Genomic DNA, 20,461 nt, shown 5'->3' with positions numbered 1-20,461 from the left:
AAGACTTTACCACACACGTTACAAGTAAAGGGTTTTTCTCCTGTATGAGTCCTCATGTGTGTTTTTAGATTACCGATGTGAAGACAGCCTTTACCACACACGTTACAAGTAAAGGGCTTTTCCCCTGTATGAGTCATCATGTGTGTTTTTAGATGACCACTCATAGCAAAGCCTTTGCCACACACTTTACAAGTAAATGTTTTTTCCCCTGTATGAGTCCTCATGTGTGTTTTTAGATTAATACCCAGAGCAAAGCCTTTACCACACACGTTACAAGTAAAGGGCTTTTCACCTGTATGAGTCCTCATGTGGTTTTTTAGATCACCACTATGAATAAAGCCTTTACCACAAACTCTACAAGTGAAGGGCTTTTCCCCTGTATGAATCATTGAGTGCTTAATCAGATTTGCCTTACGATTAAAACATTTGCCACAGTCTGTACAACTAAAGCGTTTCTTCCCTGTGTGGCTCCTCATGGAGTGAATATGTTTTGATGATTTTAAGTCCTTGGACAGCTTGCTGCTCAAAGACAATCTTTGTCCTTCCACATGTGTCTTGTGTGACTTCAGTGTGTTTAAAGTTGACTGACCTTCACTGGGCTCCTGCCACTCATCACTGTCTTCAGTGTCAGATACAGAACAGTGTGAAGAGAGGAGCTGGTTGTCACTAGTTGGTTGTGATGTTCCACAGTCCTCTACATCAGCTTGTGTTTTCATGTGTTCGGTTGAGGTTCCGGCTACAGGCTCTGTCTCTCTGTTTTTATCATCATGATCATCTTCACTTTTCACTGCTAGTAATGTCAACGTTGACCCATCAGCCTCCATTGGTCTTTGAAGTAGCTCCTCTTTAATCTGTGGTGGTTGTGGTTCCTCCTGGACCAGACTTGAGCTCCTCTCCGGTTGTTTAGTGAAAACCTCCTCTTTACACACAGGGAGGTGCGGGACGGCTAGAAAAAAGACACAAAGAGAGAAAAACATTTAATGTTTGCATTTTTGGAGGAACATCATCTTTTCCATTTCTAATCAAAGATAGTTTTCAGGGCTTGACATTACATGTTTGAGCCACTTCTCATTGGGACAAGAACATTTACTTACTTGTCCATGTAAAGATTTTAGAAGACATATTTTGCATTTATACAAATCATGCATCAATTCAAGATTGAGACCTGGAGTCACCACTACACACTATATGTATGACACACTCAAAAATCATTGTATTATTGGAACATGTTTGTTGAAACTTCCAACAACCAGTTTGAGTTTGTGTCAATTGTTTCAGTTGTCTTTTCTTTTTTTCTTGTAGTGTAATTTTGTCATAACCTTCTGTTGAACACGTATTACTTATTTGTAACTATTTCAATGCAACATTATAATCAATACAAGATTATAATGTTGCATTATACAAAATTACACTACAAGAAAAAAAGAAAAGACAACTGAAACAATTGACACAAACTCAAACTGGTTGTTGGAAGTTTCAACAAACATGTTCCAATAATACAATGATTTTTGAGTGTGTCATACATATAGTGTGTAGTGGTGACTCCAGGTCTCAATCTTGAATTGATGCATGATTTGTATAAATGCAATAATATCAAAAAATTACAATTTCTATAAAAATATATATATATATACAATTTTTACTAGGACTCCCACCCGTGGGTCCTGGGACCCACTGCAGACCTAACAACATCACTGTGGTACATTCTGTTTCCTAGACAGGCTCTCTACCCATTCAGCTATGGCTGTCCCCCTCTAAGGCAGGGGTACTCAACGTTTTTGGCCGGGGACCCCCGGAAATGCTTTGGCAATGTCTCGGGACCCCCGCCCCGCCTCCTCCCGACCCCCAATATAAATTGACTGCTACAATAACCTTAATAATAGAGACAATACCACCATAAATAAATACTGAAACCAGATATAATCATTAGGGAGGTGTATGCATGTGTACCATGTCAACTCTTCATTTCCATTTTCCAGCCATTCAGTTGCAAAAAAAAGATTATTATAATTTTTTTAATAATTTGGCGACCCCCCGAGGGGAAGGACAATATCATTCACTAGAACCAGGGATGGGTGTTTTCTGTGTATCTACGATGGTTAAAATGGAGTTTGAAGTTACAATGGGCTTGTCTGATAAAAATAAATATAGTAGACGATAACAATACCCACAATTATTTTGAAAGTGAAATATCCCTTTATGTAAGTAAGTAAACAAAACAGCACATACCTATACGGTACAACTTTACTACAGGTTGCATCTTTGCATCAAACAGTCCACGTCTCTGGTCCACCTCTGGCTGTTCCTCTGACAACGTTGAATGTCTTTTGGAGGCCATCTCTCTAGATACTGTAGACCTCTCCCTGTGGTGCTCTGTGGAAATCACCAGTAAAAACAACTTGTACTTATCATTCAATAAGGGTTTACTGAACAACTGAACAACCAGGAGTAGTCTGGTGACCACCGGATAGACGGGTGAAAGCCGGAATGTAGACGGCACCCGGGAGCAGTATGGGTTGGCGCCCCAGCCTGTGTCTTCCGTGAGGAGGAAGCCCAACACACCCATGGTGAGGCCTTTAGGAGGGCCATTCAAGCTGCAAGCGGAGTCTGCAGCACCACCGTTGCCCAGGTGGAGCCTGCAGCACCACCGTTGCCCAGGTGGAGCCTGCAGAACCATTGTGGCTCAAGAATCCACCACTCCTGAATGAAGTGTCTGGTGCTGATTGATGATTAGAACCTTCCTGGACAGATCACTTAACCCTTTGAGTGGACCAGTACCATGTCTCGTGCTTAAAATCTTAAAAGTCTCACGCACAAATATCTTAATAGCTAAACATGATTATGGGTACAAACTTGTTGTTCTATACTTATGTAGTGGCACAAGCGGAAACATGCTGTGTGTCTGTGTCTTTTAGGGGACCATGAGTTACCAAACTATATTTTTATCCTTACAGTTTCTGAATAACCCTTTAGTCTTGTTAGAATAATACTAATAAAAACATCATTGTGTTTTACCTGATAGAGTATATTGCACCACATCTTCCTACGTAGTAATGTCAAAGTTGACTCACCAGTCTCCTCTTCCTGTTCCTCTTTAATCTGTGGAGGTTGTGGTTCCTCCAGGACCAGACCTCCTCTCCTCTCCTCATATTCAGATGAAACCTCTTTACACACAGACAGGAGGAGGGGAGAGACGGTAGCATCAGCAGAGCAACTCAAAGTGCTTTTGTCAACTCAAAGATTATTCTCCTATTCGTTTTGTCAGGATCGTTTAAAAAATTAGTGTCTCGAGTCTCTTCACAATGCCTCGCAGAGCAAGGTGTTGAGTAGAGCCCGACATCGGTCTCAGCGATGTATCCGTCATTGTTGGCGCCGATGCCCGACATCGGACATTATTTCACCGATGTGGCCAAAACATTTTTTTAATCATCATTAATGTAATCTACCCCCAACCACCCCTTTTCCCCCTCAATGTATATTTCCCTTTTTACCTCCTTTATGATGAATTCCTGTTGTGTTCTTTGGAAAAATAGAAGTGTATATTTGTACATCTCTAAATGTTTTGATGAATTGAACAAGATGGACCCTCTGGTAAACAAGTGTAATGCTTTTATTGGGTCGTCCACTCACAGTTAACAGTTTTTGTATTGAGTTGTGCTTGAAATGTACTGTAATTCTGCAAACTGTTTTTGAGTGGTGCAAACCACTCCAACAACTGGCTTTGTTAGTTTACGTGTCCACGTGTTTGTTCGTACCTGATCAGCTGTGGTCACTGACGTAATGTCTCATTCCGGCCAATCACAATGCACCATGCTCATCTTTTGGTACGAACAGACACGTAAACTAACAAACCTGAAATCACACCCGGGTGAAATGGGTGACCATAGCAACCATGCTCATGTTTTGGTACGAACAGACACGTAAACTAACAAAGCCAGTTGTAGGAGTGGTTTACACCACTCAAAAATGAGCATGGTTGTTATGGTCACTAAGTTCACACGGGTGTTATTTCATTACGTCAGGCATTACCTCAGACCACAGCTGATCAGTCTATATAAGACCTTGCACCACTCAGTTCACACGGGTGTGATTTTTTAAAAGCCACTGCGTGTGCCGTGCCTGTGACTCTGACCATTTATGTGACTCTCACCATTTATGCCAAATATCTTAATAGCTAAACATGATTATGGGTTTAAACTTGTCGTGCTATACTTATGTAGCAGCACAAGCGGAAACAACATGATGTGTGTCTGTCTGTCTTTTAGGGGACCATGAGTTACCAAACTATATTTATGTTTCATTCCTTACTGACTGCCAGTAGGCAGTAAACAATAGTGAATATACCTCTCGCGCTCCGCGTAGGTCGAGTCTTAATATAAACAAAGTCATGTGACGTGTAGGCTGACCGTGCGTCCCGGTAGGCTATATAAGCACGTGACAGCCCACACCCGGCCTCTTTTTTCTTCTCGCTACCTGACGTGAGTATCGTAGGTAAGTGTAGCTCCTAGAATCTGTACATCAGTTCTGTATTGCAGGTCCAAAGAGTTGTTAAGACACTATATGTGTCGTGGTGTTGACATCCTGCCTGTGGCTATTGCAGAGAGCGCAAATTGTTGTCCTCTCAAGGCTGTGGTTGTCAAATTATCACCATTTCTCTTTGTTTGTCTTGAGGATCCCTAGCTACAAACACTCTCATGTATTGTTGTTAAAGGGCTTCCTCCACACACTGGGTGTTGGCCGCGTGCTGCCGGTTTCCCACAGCACTCGCCTAAGATTACTGGAGGTTCCCACATGGTCTGTGCCTGCACAGTCCTCGCTGGGATTGCCTAGTTAAATATCTGATTGACATTTTTGTTTGATGATTAATCTAATCAATTAATTCATCTAAATAACTTAATTTGTTTAAACATTTCAGATTACTGGAGGTTCCCACATGGTCTGTGCCTGCACAGTCCTCGCTGGGATTGCCCAGTTAAATATCTGATTGACATTTTTGTTTGATGATTAATCTAATTAATTAGTTAATCTAAATAACTTAATTTGTTTAAAACAAATTCAGATTACTGGAGGTTCCCACATGGTCTGTGCCTGCACAGTCCTCGCTGGGATTGCCTAGTTAAATATCTGATTGACATTTTTGTTTGATGATTAATGTAATTAATTAGTTAATCTAAATAACTTAATTTGTTTAAAACAAATTCAGATGACTGCAGGTTCCCACATGGTCTGTGCCTGCACAGTCCTCGCTGGGATTGCCTAGTTAAATATCTGATTGACATTTTTGTTTGATGATTAATCTAATTAATCAATCAAAATAACTTAAAAAAATAAAGAAAAAAAACTGGAGGTTCCCACGCATTCTGTGGCTGCACAGCTCTCGCGGGGATTGCCCAGTTAAGTGTCAAATTGACATTAAGCTAACAGCAGGCCATCTTAACCTGACCGGTTAGCTACTCTGTTTGCTGGAGGTTACTGACGCGTTCTGTGATCGTACAGTTCTCGCTGGTATTGCCTGGCTATACAACTGGCTTGAGACTACTGAGCTATGGCGCGTACGTCCTGTAGCGCTCAGCTCCAAGTCGACGATGGACATGACTTGTGTCCGACATGCTTGGGTGTCGGTCATCTCAGGGAAGCCCTGATTGACCCATGTATGAACTGTGGCACTCTACCACTCTCTGTGAGAGAGGCTAGGCTGCGTGAGGTGGAGAACCTCCTGTTCAAAGGAAACCTCCCACCTTCTGGGGTCCCTTCTGGTGGGAGGGTGAAGCTCAAAACGCGGGTCTCGCGCCGAGCGCGGTCACCTGGCCCGGAAGAGTTCAACGGCGGCTGTCACGACTGCTCCATATCGCCATGAAATGGACGATTTGAGGGCTGAAATAGAGCGCCTTAAGGCAATAGTACGGCCACCTCCTCCCCCGCCACAGGCGGTCCAGCAGCCACCGCCTCCTCCGCCACAGGCGGTCCAGGAGCCGGAGGGCGATGATGATCTAGAATTAGATTACGGTTATGATGATGATGACGCCATGTCAACTAGAGCTTCAGACTCTATGTTCCATGACGAGGATGATATCCCCAGGGGGGCCCCTCCCCCGAACGGGGGTTTCAGGGTGATCCCCAGGTGGATAGTGTGCAGGCTGAGGATGGCTCAGAGACTTCACGCAGAAGCTGGGGAAGCACTGAGCTGGGGATCGGGCCCTGCACATTGCGTTCAACGCTGCGTGCTGCCCTGGCTAAGATTGAGCTGGACGACCTGTCAGCTGCTCGTGGGGCGAGTAACCCGTTCTTCAAACGGGCTGCCGCCGCTAAAATACCACCCTTTGCTGTCCCACCCTCGCCTCACTACCTAAGTCAGCTGAAGGAGTGCTGGGCTGAGCCGGGTGCATCTGCCCACCGAGGCAAGGATGCAAGGACCCTGGCCTCCATGGATATGGCAGAAGTGCATGGACTGGTTAGCATGCCTCCTGTAGACCAGTGCATTGCGGCGCTGGTTCTCTCTCCAGATGAGGCACTGAAGGCAAGAACCCGCTGTCCCAGTGCGCAGTGTGCAGTCACTGGCGACCTGCTGACAAAGGCATATGCTTCTGCTGCCACAATGGCCCGTTTGGGGAAACTCTCTCTCTGTGCTCCTCCTCGCCCAGTGATGTGGCTCTTGAGTCCTTCGCCTTAATGTCAAGCGAACTTGGCCATGTGATGTCCACCTTGGTTGTGACACGACGTCAGGTGTGGCTTGCTCAGGCGCCTATGTCTGACAGTTGCAGACAGACGCTACGGAAGCTTCCGGTGGTGCCGGGCCAGTTGTTTGGCCCGGAGGCAAACGAGGCACTGCAGCGTAGGCAGCAGTCAAGGCAGGCCTCAGAGGACTGGGGTCAACGGGCAACGCCTGGAGCGCTGACATAAGAAGTGAGGTGTACTGCAGCTTGGGACCTGCCTCTGGTCATGCAGGCATTGAACAGGGCGCCCTTTGAGCCTATGGATGGGTCGTCCTTGAGCTCTTTATCGATCAAGACTGCCTTTCTGTTAGCAGTTACGACAGCTAAGCGTGTGAGTGAGCTGAAACAGCGGCTATCCCACTGGGCAGTGGATGCGATTAAGAAGGCTTATGAAGAATCTGGTAAACCTGCCCCCTCCGAGGTCATCTGCCATTCTACCAGGGGCGTTGCCACGTCCTGGGCGGCGATGAGAGGGGTGTCACTGGCGGACGTCTGTGCGGCGGCGTCTTGGACAGCCCCTTGCACGTTCTCGAGGTTCTATCACCTTGATGTGGCCTCTGGATCCTCACTGACGTCAGCGATCCTGCCACTGGCTGCTACGGCAGTTTAGTAGGTTGGTTCGATTCCTCGTGACACTTCTGGTATGAGTCATCCACTATTGTTTACTGCCTACTGGCAGTCAGTAAGGAATGAAACATAACGCAAGTTATGAATGTAACTATGGTTATGTGAATTCCTGGATGACTGCCAGTAATAACGGTCATTCGGAATCTTTCAGGGCGAGAAGATTCTTAAGAGGCCGGGTGTGGGCTGTCACGTGCTTATATAGCCTACCGGGAGGCACGGTCAGCCTACACGTCACATGACTTTGTTTATATTAAGACTCGACCTATGCGGAGCGCGAGAGGTATATTCACTATTGTTTACTGCCTACTGGCAGTCATCCAGGAATTCACATAACCATAGTTACATTCGTAACTTGCGTTTTTATCGTTACAGTTGCTGGATAACCCTTTAGTCTTGTTAGAATAATACTAATAAAACATCATTGTGTTTTACCTGAGAGAGTATTGCACCACATCTTCCTACGTAGTAATGTCAAAGTTGACTCACCAGTCTCCTCTTCCTGTTCATCTTTAATCTGTGGATGTTGTTGTTCCTCCTGGACCAGACTGGATCTCCTCTCCTCATATTCAGATGAAACCTCTTTACACACAGACAGAAGGAGGAGAGAGAAGGTAGCATCAGCAGAGGAACTCAAAGTGCGTTTGTCAACTCAAAGATGACATTTATTCACCTATTTGTTTTGTCAGGATAACCATCGTTTAAAAAAGAAGTGTCTTGAGTCTCTTCACAACGCCTGGCAGAGCAAGGCGTTGTGAGTAGAGCCTGACATCGGTCTCACCGATGTATCCGTAATTTTTGGCACCGATGCCCGACATCGGACATTATTTCACTGATGTGGCCGAAGTTTTTCATTAATGTAACCTACACTTGTCTTTTAGAATGTAATACGCCCTTATGAAACACGCTATTTTGGTTTGATATAAATGTCTTGCAGCTGCAGAGAATGGATTTAAAAGGCACTGTGCGCGCTGTGCCTGTGACTCTGGAGCCTAGGGTGCAGCAGAAAACCCTGCCCTGCGAGACAGCTGGACTTCATAAATGGTCCAAAAAGTCCAGCTGTCATTCCGGACCCCTCGCCCTGAGAAAATGTCGTCCGTTTGCAGCCCGGGAAAATATATGAGAGATGTTTGAAAAGATCACATATTTGAATAAACAACCGTTTTCTGCCTGAACTTTTACATGGATGTGAAACTAGAGGACAATATCTCACTCCACGTCTTTGGAATTATGTATTGGGTGAGTACAAACAGAGCGTGGAGCACATTTATGCCGCCGATGTCTCCTTGCTCACTGGGAGCGGAGGCATCCGATCTATGGCTGTGTTTACAGGTGATGTATATTTAGCACCAAGTTACCCAAATTGTGTCGTTAGCAGTGATGGTCGTCGAAGGAAGAAAGGAGAAGACCAGCAGGTTGTCGTCACATTCTGATCAGTTTTATTGAACAGAATAACTCAGTTACAAGGCTTTCCACGGGCGGAAGGCCCCGTGGAATACATGAAGTCACAGCATAGCTAATCAGTGTGGACTCTCTAGAAGTTTCACTGCGTCCAAGTATTTACTAACTTCTAGGTCCCGCCCCCCTCCCTGGAAACTCACAGGCTCTTCCGGTCAAGGAGGAGGCGGGACATACACATGGCATGCAGCTCATGTGTCACTCTATGTTTTATACCAAATAAGACTAATTCAATATCTATACTATATATGAAGTATGCCGAACACATGTAATGAAATTGTTCAAACTATATTGTTAACCAGTCTAAATGATTAAGCACAAATACACAGTGTAGATTCATCAATTCTGGAGCAGAGAGCAGAAGCTCTCTGCCACACACACATGCACAGCTGTTGGATTAGCAGTTTGAGATAGGAGCGGTTCCTATAGTCAGAAACAGAACCCCCGTCCCTCCTGGGGTGTTTTAGCTGATTGTAAATAACTAAGCAAGATTAGAGACAGCACCCAGACCCCCTGGGGTGCCTGGCCGCATTCTTAACAAAAGGCTTTGTTTTTACGGGCTGGCTGTAAATAGCTCTAAAGCCGTTTTTACTCTGTGCTAGTCACCAAGTTTCAACTTACAGAGCTCCTCTTGTGTCCTGTGCAAACTGACACTGTGTGTCAACTGTCTAATAAAATATCAACTGATTGATATATACGTGTCCATGTCTATAAAATATCCATCACATCCTCCCTCAACAGGCTCTTACGCCTGTTGCAATACCATAACAGCATCATAAGTCATAACCTGCCAAATTAATTTTTCCAAAAATAAATTGCCAAATTAATCATTTTAACCATAGTACAACGTGATAGACCTCCCTGGACACAGAAGCATCTTGTTAACTACCTAAATTGTATCAAATTAGAACCGAACAAGCATGGGGCTTGTTCTGTTGTATCTCTTATACAGACCTGAAACTGAACCATATTTAAAACAGAAATTAAACTCCTTATTTAACTGAAATCCTATTTAGACTACATCAAATTCCTATATTGATTAAATTCAAATACCTGTACTTTAACTGAAATCCTATTTTAGACTAAATCAAATTCCTATATTGGTTACATCCTGTTTAGACTAAATCAAATTCCTATATTGGTTACATCCTGTAATTGAAAAGTTAACACTCATAGCATGACAAAATGGTTAATCATAAAAACAAACATCCCTTTAACAGTACTATTTCAGTACCTTGTTATATCTACTTTGACCTATGTCAGCACAGAATACAACATACAAACATTAGAACAACATTTTCCAACATTAATCACAATTCAGATGAACCACGATTTTTTTTTCTTTCCATGACGCAAATTGTTCAGACGTTCAACGCGCAGTAGGAAACGGTTCCCACAATTATTTTTTTTCGCCTATAGAATAAAAACGCTTGGAACCTCCTTCTTGATTCTCAGAGCTCGCACATAGCTCTCAGATCTGTAGGTTTGAAGCAGACCGTTGTCACCATATGCTTGTTGTCACAGCACACACGTGAACCACAGCTTAACTGCAGTCAGCAGTAGAACTCAGTAGAACTCACTTTGAGCATCACAAGGCTCTTAGTGGACAGCTTATTGCTTAGTCATGTCAATCATGACAGCAAAAGCATTGAAACGCTCCTGTAGCAGGAACGCTCCTCTTCTTCATTGTATACGAACATTGGAACGGTCTCCCTTGGACCTCTCCTCCCTCCTAGTGCAAAAGGAGAACCAGTTGGCACCGGCCCGTGGGCCGTAGCCTCCCTTGGACCTCTCCTCCCTCCTAATGCAGAAGGAGAACCAGTTGGCACCGGCCCGTAGCCGCAGAAATAGTGTTCGATCCAACACCTCCGAGTCCTGTAGCGAACACAGGTCTGTGAAAGTCACCTGCTGTTGATTTCCGACGGTAGAAGCTGAGTTAGGAGCTCCTCTGTCGCTGTTGTCACAGCTGCCTGTAGACACCCCCCTGGACTCTCTGCCCTCGGGATGACCTCCTGTAGGCGCTGGTGGTCTCCCCGTGATCCTTTTGGTGCAGTCAGATGTCACTTTCGACACCTTCAGGAATCCATGGATGGACTCCTCTCTTCCACACCTATTGAAGGAAGAAATACAGGCTCCCACTACAAATATCCCCAATAATTTCTTAGGATATTTGATGACACTACAAGCTACTGGTCACTAAGATGACCTCTCTGGCATTAATCTCATTCTCTTTGCTAACCTCCCTAGTTCTGGCATGGCAAAGGAATGTATAGAGATTACAATGAGACTATTAAATGAGAGCCATAATAGTGTCACTGAACTATCTAAATTCACTGATGTCATGTCACCAAACGTATTGATGATAGGGCAGGACAGGTGATTAAGCTGAGGGTTACATTGCTTTAACCCTGAAAGGTTCAACCGTGGTTCTCGACTCCTCGGTTAAAACTTCCACTCCTAGCGATGTGGGTCAAATCCCCCTCCGTCATGCTACCAGCTAGTCGTGCTCAGAACACAGGGTTGCGAATTCCTGTGATCACCGTTATGTAGTAAGGCTGTTAGCCGCCGCCTTCATCACCCTACACACAAACAGGCACTATTAACTAAAGCCAATACTTCAAATTCACACCATAATACCCTCCCTTGAAACTGTAGTCCTTACGATCTACTCTTGACATCAGACTCCAAAAGCAGACATCACTTTGTGTACATGTCATTGCATGTCATTGGTCAATCAGTCATTCTTCACTCCTGTTCTTCAAACACTGTCCCATCTGTTTCTCTAAATAGCACCCCCAATAAATAGCTGCCTGCAGGACAGCTCGGTGGGTCTTTTAAAACAGACAGTGATAGGAGATAAGGAAGGGACAGGATGTCCACACCTGGCCCTAAAGCTCTCTATCTTAAAACTATTTAGGGTGAGAAGGGATTTTAGCTCTCTCCCCCTCTTTCCCTAAAAGCACATTCCGTCAGAGCATGCTAAAATTGTCATTGCAATTCCTCACACGTAGCTCTGTATGTATTTACTCATTTAACTATCACTTTTAGAATGGCTCCTACTAGCAATATTTCACCGGACATAGCTAGAACCTTTTTGAAGTAAGTCTAGTATGAAGTACATTCAATCATTCATTCACTCACACATACATTATTCTCAATCAATTCTCGATTTCATTCACACTACAAACACTCTCAGGCTTGTGTGATTTTCTCATTGAAACCCCTGGCTGGTGCCTACCCCAAACTCAAGCTTCATATGGCCTGGCAAACATACGTTTCTTCTGACACCTGTGACAGGTGTACCAAGCCATAAATCCACCACCAAAATAAAAAAGATCAACCGTAGACAAGTCTACCATTGCTATGCCTTTTTTCAATGAGAAGTTCCCTGGCCTGTAAACTCTGTGACACAATCTCACACACACACACACACACACACACACACATGCATGGGAATAGTTACCCCATCACCCACACACTCATTTGCATACAACCAACCCCATACTGAGTTCACCCTAAGCAACTGTTTTTGTCCCAGAATCAAATTACTCACGCAGAACTATATATAAATTTTACTAATAAGAACTGTTTTTTTTTTAACAATCCCTAATTAACCTATACCTAACTTTTACCTAAATGTAACCATTTCCAATTTGAGATGCATTTGTCATTTACCTTCTAAATTTTATTCGGACCCCCAAATTGAACCCACATTTTTTAAACCTTAATTGTGCCCAATCTCTGAGTTTTTGAGCACAAGACAACAAAAATAAACTGAGCTGTTGTCTCCGTCAAAATTTAAATGAACCTCCCTACTGTAATATCTATATTATTCATTTAAGAAAAAAGTCAATCTACCTTTAAACAGTCTCTGATCAAAAATGAGGTAACACCCTATCATTATAGCTACTATGTTCACCCGGGCCTAACCCCACACCGTATTCCTACAGTGAAGTTAATAGACTCGCTATCGTGGTTACTATATGCCCAGTGGTTACTCTTAGCCCCACATTTTAACACAGAAAATGTCCATAAATGCACTTTAAATAATTTCTCAAATATAATTTCACTCTTATATATTTGTACACTCTAACGTACATGAATAGCCATATTATAGTTCCCTTATCTAATTTAGTTCATGCATCCAGTTTATTTATTAACCTCCTATTAATTTCGTTCATTTATCTAGTTTGTTCATAAATGTATTAACCTATTACTCCCCCCTTGAGCCATGACCCATCATGGCTCATGACAAGAATCTGATCATCACAGAAAACAGTGCTACGCCATCCATAACATCACTCTCAGTACAGGCATACAGTCAGTAGAACAGATCAACTGACACACGCATCCATCACGCACCCACGCACAGGCACAGGCACGCACCACACACATCGAGTACAGTCATACATACTCATCACGCACTCATCAGACGCACCCACGCAAGGCACAGGCACGCACGCACCATAAACAACCATCCACAAGTACACACATACAGTACAGTCATACCGTCGCACGCATATCACAGACGTACCACGCACTCAAGGCACATGCACGCACGCATGCACGCCAAAACCATAGGCTTTGTCAAGCCAAAGATAAACTGTCACTCACAGTCCCCAAAGAAAATAAAACAGCGCCGAAAGAGCGCACACCCACACGCACACGCGCACGCACGCAGCGGGCATAAGGGAACAACTTTAGCCAGAGCTGCTGACAGAAAACCAGCTTAAGTTTAGAAACAACGCTTCTAGTTCAAGCATTCTACATCCCCACATCCCCTGTAACTGGGAAAGTGAAAAATAAAAAGCATAAACAGTCCGCATCACATACCGGAAGTGTGAAGAGAGTCTAAAAAGAAACAAGACACCCCCCCACCGACCGGGAACAAAGAGAGCACGGCCGCTCTACAGCCCCAGACAGGCACGCAGAATAACCGCAAAGGCCTCCTGGGTAAAAACATGGCCGCGACCAAACAATAATAACAAGACCTCAACAAGTCGTCGTGAATCCTGCCACAGATGACAAACATATCGAACAGCACGTCCCCCACCTCACAGACATCACAGGGAACGTAACCACAACGCAAACGAAAAACAACATTAAAGTTTAAACACTTCAGAAAACAGGGGGGGGCTCCCTCGGAGAAAACCCCCCGCCACCCCCACAGCTGTTGGAGGTGCAAATACGGTCCCATAACGAACCACAGACAAAAATAAGAGATCTCATCCTATCTAAACATCAACGCACAACGTGTCCTCCCACAAAACCACCGCGCACGGAGAAAACAGCACAGGCACAAAACAGGAACCACAATCAAACTAATAAAAATAATCCCCATACGCCCGCACATATCCCCCAGCAGCAATGTAAGAAAAAACACGTACACGTCGAAGTGCGCGCACATATGCATCGTATATATATATACGTCACAAAATCTCAGTTTTGCAATACGCTCGCCGGCTCGTCCTACTGGGCCTTGCGTAATCCAGACAACCTCAGAAGAACAATACTAATAAATATTAATATTAATCATCCAAAATTTCAGATTCCTATTCCATACACCCAGCAGCGTAGGGCCCAGTTATCCTACTAAACACCTTCGGCTTGCCCTCAGGAACGCACAAAACCGTCCAAATATTGTGCACTTCCATTTAAAATGAGAGCAGCCACGCAAACAGCAAGTGGACATGAAAGACAATCGCACACCAGGCGCGCCTCCCGGTTTCCCCGAAAAACGCGTCTAGTCTGCAACTGCCTTAACCTATGAGGCACGCTACTCTGAACACACGCTTCACATTTGAAGCAGAAGGTAATAATTACATAGATTTAAAAAACCCACATCTTCTGCACATTGGCCAGGAATGCTTCATGACAGCCATCACTTGACGACGGACTATCAAGAAGTAGGAAAGTACTTAATTGTCGTAAAAAATGAATTTCAAAGGGATAAAGACAAGTTTATGACTAGCTCGCCTGGCGTTTACAGAAAAAATAAAACAATGGTGAATGAAAACACGCGTTGCCACTGAGCAGACGACCCCCCTCTTCACCCCAACTCACCTCGATCACCCCATCACCGCCACGACACAGAGCCACAAAAGTGACCCCCAGCAGGTCGCAGGTCCGTTCAGCGTGGCATAGAAACTACACCATCTTCCTCCAGTCCATCGGGCGCCATTTATGATGTATATTTAGCACCAAGTTACCCAAATTGTGTCGTTAGCAGTGATGGTCGTCGAAGGAAGAAAGGAGAAGACCAGCAGGTTGTCGTCACATTCTGATCAGTTTTATTGAACAGAATAACTCAGTTACAAGGCTTTCCACGGGCGGAAGGCCCCGTGGAATACATGAAGTCACAGCATAGCTAATCAGTGTGGACTCTCTAGAAGTTTCACTGCGTCCAAGTATTTACTAACTTATAGGTCCCGCCCCCCTCCCTGGAAACTCACAGGCTCTTCCGGTCAAGGAGGAGGCGGGACATACACATGGCATGCAGCTCATGTGTCACTCTATGTTTTATACCAAATAAGACTAATTCAATATCTATACTATATATGAAGTATGCCGAACACATGTAATGAAATTGTTCAAACTATATTGTTAACCAGTCTAAATGATTAAGCACAAATACACAGTGTAGATTCATCAATTCTGGAGCAGAGAGCAGAAGCTCTCTGCCACACACACATGCACAGCTGTTGGATTAGCAGTTTGAGATAGGAGCGGTTCCTATAGTCAGAAACAGAACCCCCGTCCCTCCTGGGGTGTTTTAGCTGATTGTAAATAACTAAGCAAGATTAGAGACAGCACCCAGACCCCCTGGGGTGCCTGGCCGCATTCTTAACAAAAGGCTTTGTTTTTACGGGCTGGCTGTAAATAGCTCTAAAGCCGTTTTTACTCTGTGCTAGTCACCAAGTTTCAACTTACAGAGCTCCTCTTGTGTCCTGTGCAAACTGACACTGTGTGTCAACTGTCTAATAAAATATCAACTGATTGATATATACGTGTCCATGTCTATAAAATATCCATCACATGAATATATGTAATTTATGTATGATCACAGACATTCTAGGGCTAGTATAACTACTGGTAAATGTAGTTCAGTTCAGCTAGCTTAATGCTACTTGTAGCTAAGCTGGTGTTGTTCAGAGTCTACTAACCTGCAGTGTGTAGATCGATGTCCATATCAAAATCAATGTCCAGCCGTTTGTTTTGTGTCTCCAGCAGAGTTTCTAGTGTCTCCATCTCTCTCTGGAAGAGGTTGACCATGAACTCTCCCACCGCGCTGAGGCGCTCCAACACAAACACTCTGACGCTAAGCTCCACACTACAAACATCAGCAGCGCCACGCTGCTGTTTGTCCACAACAAACAATATCTCCTCTCCCACCGACGCTAGCTGTTCATTTATCTTCAGCCGTACAGACTCCATTTGACGCTTTTCACCTCCTTTAAGAGACATTTCCACCAAGCTTTCTGTTCCTACTGTAATATAGAATGTGTAATAAAGGCACAAATATCAACAATTCCCGAGAGTCACGACAACATGTTTGTTCAACAACATTACCGTGGAAAACAACTGGCGTGGCCACGTGATGCAAACAAGTACTTCCGACCGGGTCAAAGTTTTCGCATGCGCAATAAAGAATCCAGGCACTGTTGCCTTAATGCCTTTCGCCCCCTGGTGGTGGAGGTGTGTAACTGTCAGATAGATAGATAGATAGATAGATAGATAGATAGATAGATAGATAGATAGATAGATAGATAGATAGATAGATAGATAGATAGATAGTGTTATGACCTGGCTCTTAGCTTTAAGACTCTCCCCAGCAGTATGGTTCAGGTGGGGTTCAGCTGGGTCCAGCATTATATGTGTGTGATGATTAGGCATGCCACGGTATGATATTTTACAGTACGGTACGGTGCCGGTAGTGATAACCTATACCTCGGTATTCCACGGTATTTATATATAATAAAAAAAAAAGAAAAAGATTGCCCCCCCACCTATGTATAGTGACTACCCCTACCTCCTTATAAGCCCTTCTTTGTTCCCCAACCTGTAGGCCTACATATATTATTTTGTATTTACCTTTTATGATAATTTCAATTTTGTTATTTGTCATGTGACTTGTCATGATTATGAATTGATTACCCAGGACCTGAATGGAAACAAGACTGCAAGGACTTTTTTCAGTGATCCCTTTGGACATGTGTTTGACTGTACCCTATACTGATTACACTATTCCCCACTGTATTTCACTGTTATGGCTCCCCCTAATGGCCGTTTTGTACCCTGCAAGCTGCAGCAGAGCTAGTGCGTAATCTCAACTGCGCATGATCACAACTCTGTGTGCCGTGTTGACAGTTCACAACTTCACACATAGTAGGCTACATATGGAAATATGGAATATACAATTGGATCTGGGTGTCTTTCAGCAACACTAACTCAAAGGTAGGAAGCAACTTTTCAATCTACTGCAGCTGTGTGGTGAAAATAAATGTTTTGCCTTAGTCTGCGAGTGGAGTTGCACTGCATATGCGCAGCATGCGCCGCCCACCGACGCTGTATTAAAATACCGTCAGCTCGGAAATCTCACGGTATCAACACCGTGGCTTTTCCTGTCGCGGTATTACCGAAATTCGGTATACCGTGGCATGCCTAGTGATGATACAAAAGTGTGATGATACAAAAGGGTTATTATGTGCAGTTATTGTTGTTGAGTCCACTCTGTACTTTCACCATTCTCCAAGAGCATATAAATTAATCAATCAGGGTTTTATTAAGAATGTGGTTACTGTTTATAGGGTAATATATGCACAATTGAGAAGGAGTTCATCAAGATGCATTGCATTGATTGGTCCTTGTTTGGACATTCTAAATGAATACCTTTCTGTAAAAGACATTTCTACATTACTGTAAAATGGACATAATAGCATAATGATGCAATAAGAAAACATGGGCTACATGAAAAGTATGTGTTCATTAAAAATAAACGTCAATTGTTTACACAGCACTGAAAGAAAAACAACCACCGTCTCTGTCTTACATCATTCTGTCCTAATTTCACAGAGATCGGCTACTTTATGATCAACTATAGCTGTATACATGGTCACCTCACTCGGACCTGTTACAATGTCACTCACAAGACCTGGGCACCATATATGGGGGCTTTCCCCATGTATGGGGATTTTGAGTGATACACTGACTGACTGACGGAAAATGCGCAATTTCATAGTAAATGCGACCTGTGGTCGCAATAATATAGTATAGGCATATATGGAGATCAGGTTGTCCAGAACTGCTGATCCAAACGATATGCCCCTCCCTGATGACAGGGAGGAACTGTGGAAATCTTGCTGATTTGTGACCGATGGTGAGTGACTACGTCGGCCCCCTTCAGTTTTTACATACCAGGTGGACATTGGGTTTGATGATGTCATCATCTGCATGCTAAACAGGGCATTCACACACCTTGGCACCATGGGCAACGCAGTTAGAATCATGCTTTTTGACTTCTCCAGAGTCTTCAGAACTATCCAGTCACAACTGCTTACAGAAGCTTGCGTTGATGGGGGTGGACCATGGTTTGGTGGCATGGATCTCAGACTATCGGAGGTGCTGGTGAACATCACGGGCGCTCCCCAGGGCACAGTGCTGTCACCTGTTCACCCTATAAACATCTGACTTCCACTTCAACTACAAGACATGTCAGTTGTCACCTGCATCTCAGGTAACAACACTGTTGAGCGCGCATGGTTACGGAGGTTGTGCACTGGAGCAAGGCAAATAGCCTCTGGCTCAATGCTAGCAAGACCAAGAAGATGGTGGTGGACTATGGCACGACCAAGAGTGTACCTCCGGTTCCCAGCAACATATTAAAGGCGTAGTGAAACGGAAATGGTGGACATTTTATTTTGAAGTTTCAGACGGTCTCAAGTTAAAACACCGCTATGAAGTATCTGAACCAATCAGAGCGTCGCATCCCTTCAGGCGATGGGATGGTAGCTAGGGATTGTTGCTATGCTATACGCAACAGCGTGGTGTGTGTTTGTTTACAAATCAAATGGCCAGCTGTACCAGTTTACTGTTATGTGGCTTATTTCTACCCTATAATGTTTTCAGATACATATTTTAGCGTGATGATTAAGTTGAAACCGAGTAATACACTGTCTGGATGTTATCTGGAATGGGAATAAAAACGAGGATTTCTGTAATCAATAGCAGCTGTGCTGCACGGATGCGCACATTTGGAGAGGATAAGCTTCATTTGTATTGGCTTTTATCGATGTGGGCCTCGACACGTCATCACGCAGCACGTTTTCGTTTTCAGGAAGTAATACAAAAAATACTTTTGACTTTTGATATAAAAACACACAAAAATTAGAATTTTCCCATTTTTTTGGCATCCATTGTTAGGTAGGCTCATATGATGACCACAGAGATGGTCTAAAAGTGTGAAAAACTTATTTTTCATTTCACTACACCTTTAAGGTAGTGGAGAATGTAGACAACTAGTGATGTCCCGATACCCTTTTTTCGTTTCCGATCCGATTCCGATCCAACAATTTCTGTGTTAGCCGATACCGATACCGATACCAGAGTGCTTTTTAAAAAAGTGTAAAGTACTGTCTGTAACTTAAGTTCACTTCAAACAAGTAGGTAGGCAGCACAATTTAAGCAGCTGTACAGCAGTGGTTCTCAACCTTTTTTAACCAAGTACCACCTCAGAAAACATGTCCAGCATTAATGTTAAAATACAATGTTAATATTCAGCTATATCACACAGGAGGCAAATTTATTCCTCATAAGGATTTATTTTTTCCACAGATGTGAGCTACAATTATGCTACCATCATGCTGTGCAAAACTGGAACTTTAACTCTCTCACTTTCTCACACACTCACAATAAGGCATTTTTTTCAAAATGAAATGCACCCCTATATATGCCCTCCTATATTCAGCTATTAGTGTAGATTTCCGTCCTACAAAAATATTTAATTCTCATTGACAATTTTATGTCATAGTGTCTGAGCAAATAGACATGTTACATCATAATCACCATTACATCACCTAATCAACATGAGTAGACTTTATTATATTAGCGCCCCTCACTTCACACAGGTGTGATTTTTTTGTTGCCGTTCTGATTGGCCAAAATTCACAACAGCTGTTGTCAAAGTTACAAGTCTACACTGCCTCACTGATGGACGCCTTGTGAGCTTGTAGATCTGCTATTTTCGTTGTGCAAGACCTTTCTACGGAGCAGCATAGCATTAGCATGTTACGTTACTTTGGAATGGAGTTATACAGGCACGGAGGAGAGGACAGCTGGTTGAAAAACGATGGGATGTTATTCATTCAATTCATACAAGCCTAAATGTTCACAACAAGTTACAACCACAGTTCCTTTGGTCTTTATAATGGTTATGATTATTGATCTGGTCCATATAGCTTTAGAAGGAGCTAGGTTATTATTACATGCTAGGCTAATTATTGCATTTAGCTCCCCTCTTGTCTTTTAAAATAAACCAAACTTTTCCACCCGTTCCACCCACGGAGCAAGTTACTATATGAGCGTCAGTCCACCGTGTCCCAGTCAGTCAGTTTAGAGCTTATTTGTCCAGTCTAACTTCGAAGAGAGGGGGAGAAAGAAAAACAACAAAA

General features: G+C 43.6%; 1 protein-coding gene across 1 annotated transcript in view; it reads right to left on the bottom strand.

Annotated features, from left to right (window-relative positions):
• LOC306918935 (uncharacterized protein) overlaps positions 1–18,220 on the bottom strand; it is a gene marked incomplete at both ends in the record, with an annotated part of 45,451 nt that extends 27,231 nt beyond the window's left edge. Inside the window, 5 exons of the mRNA XM_079531771.1 lie at positions 2,230–2,373; positions 3,072–3,164; positions 7,827–7,919; positions 15,959–16,125; positions 18,210–18,220. Of these exons, the coding sequence (XP_079387897.1) occupies positions 2,230–2,373; positions 3,072–3,164; positions 7,827–7,919; positions 15,959–16,125; positions 18,210–18,220 (508 nt within the window). The remainder of the gene's footprint in view (positions 1–2,229; positions 2,374–3,071; positions 3,165–7,826; positions 7,920–15,958; positions 16,126–18,209) is intronic.
• Positions 18,221–20,461: the final 2,241 nt, after the last annotated feature.

The sequence above is a fragment of the Electrona antarctica genome (assembly GCF_951216825.1).
Source record: "Electrona antarctica genome assembly, contig: scaffold_85, whole genome shotgun sequence".
NCBI classification, from domain to species: domain Eukaryota; kingdom Metazoa; phylum Chordata; class Actinopteri; order Myctophiformes; family Myctophidae; genus Electrona; species Electrona antarctica.
This window is presented reverse-complemented; position numbering and strand designations above follow the sequence as displayed.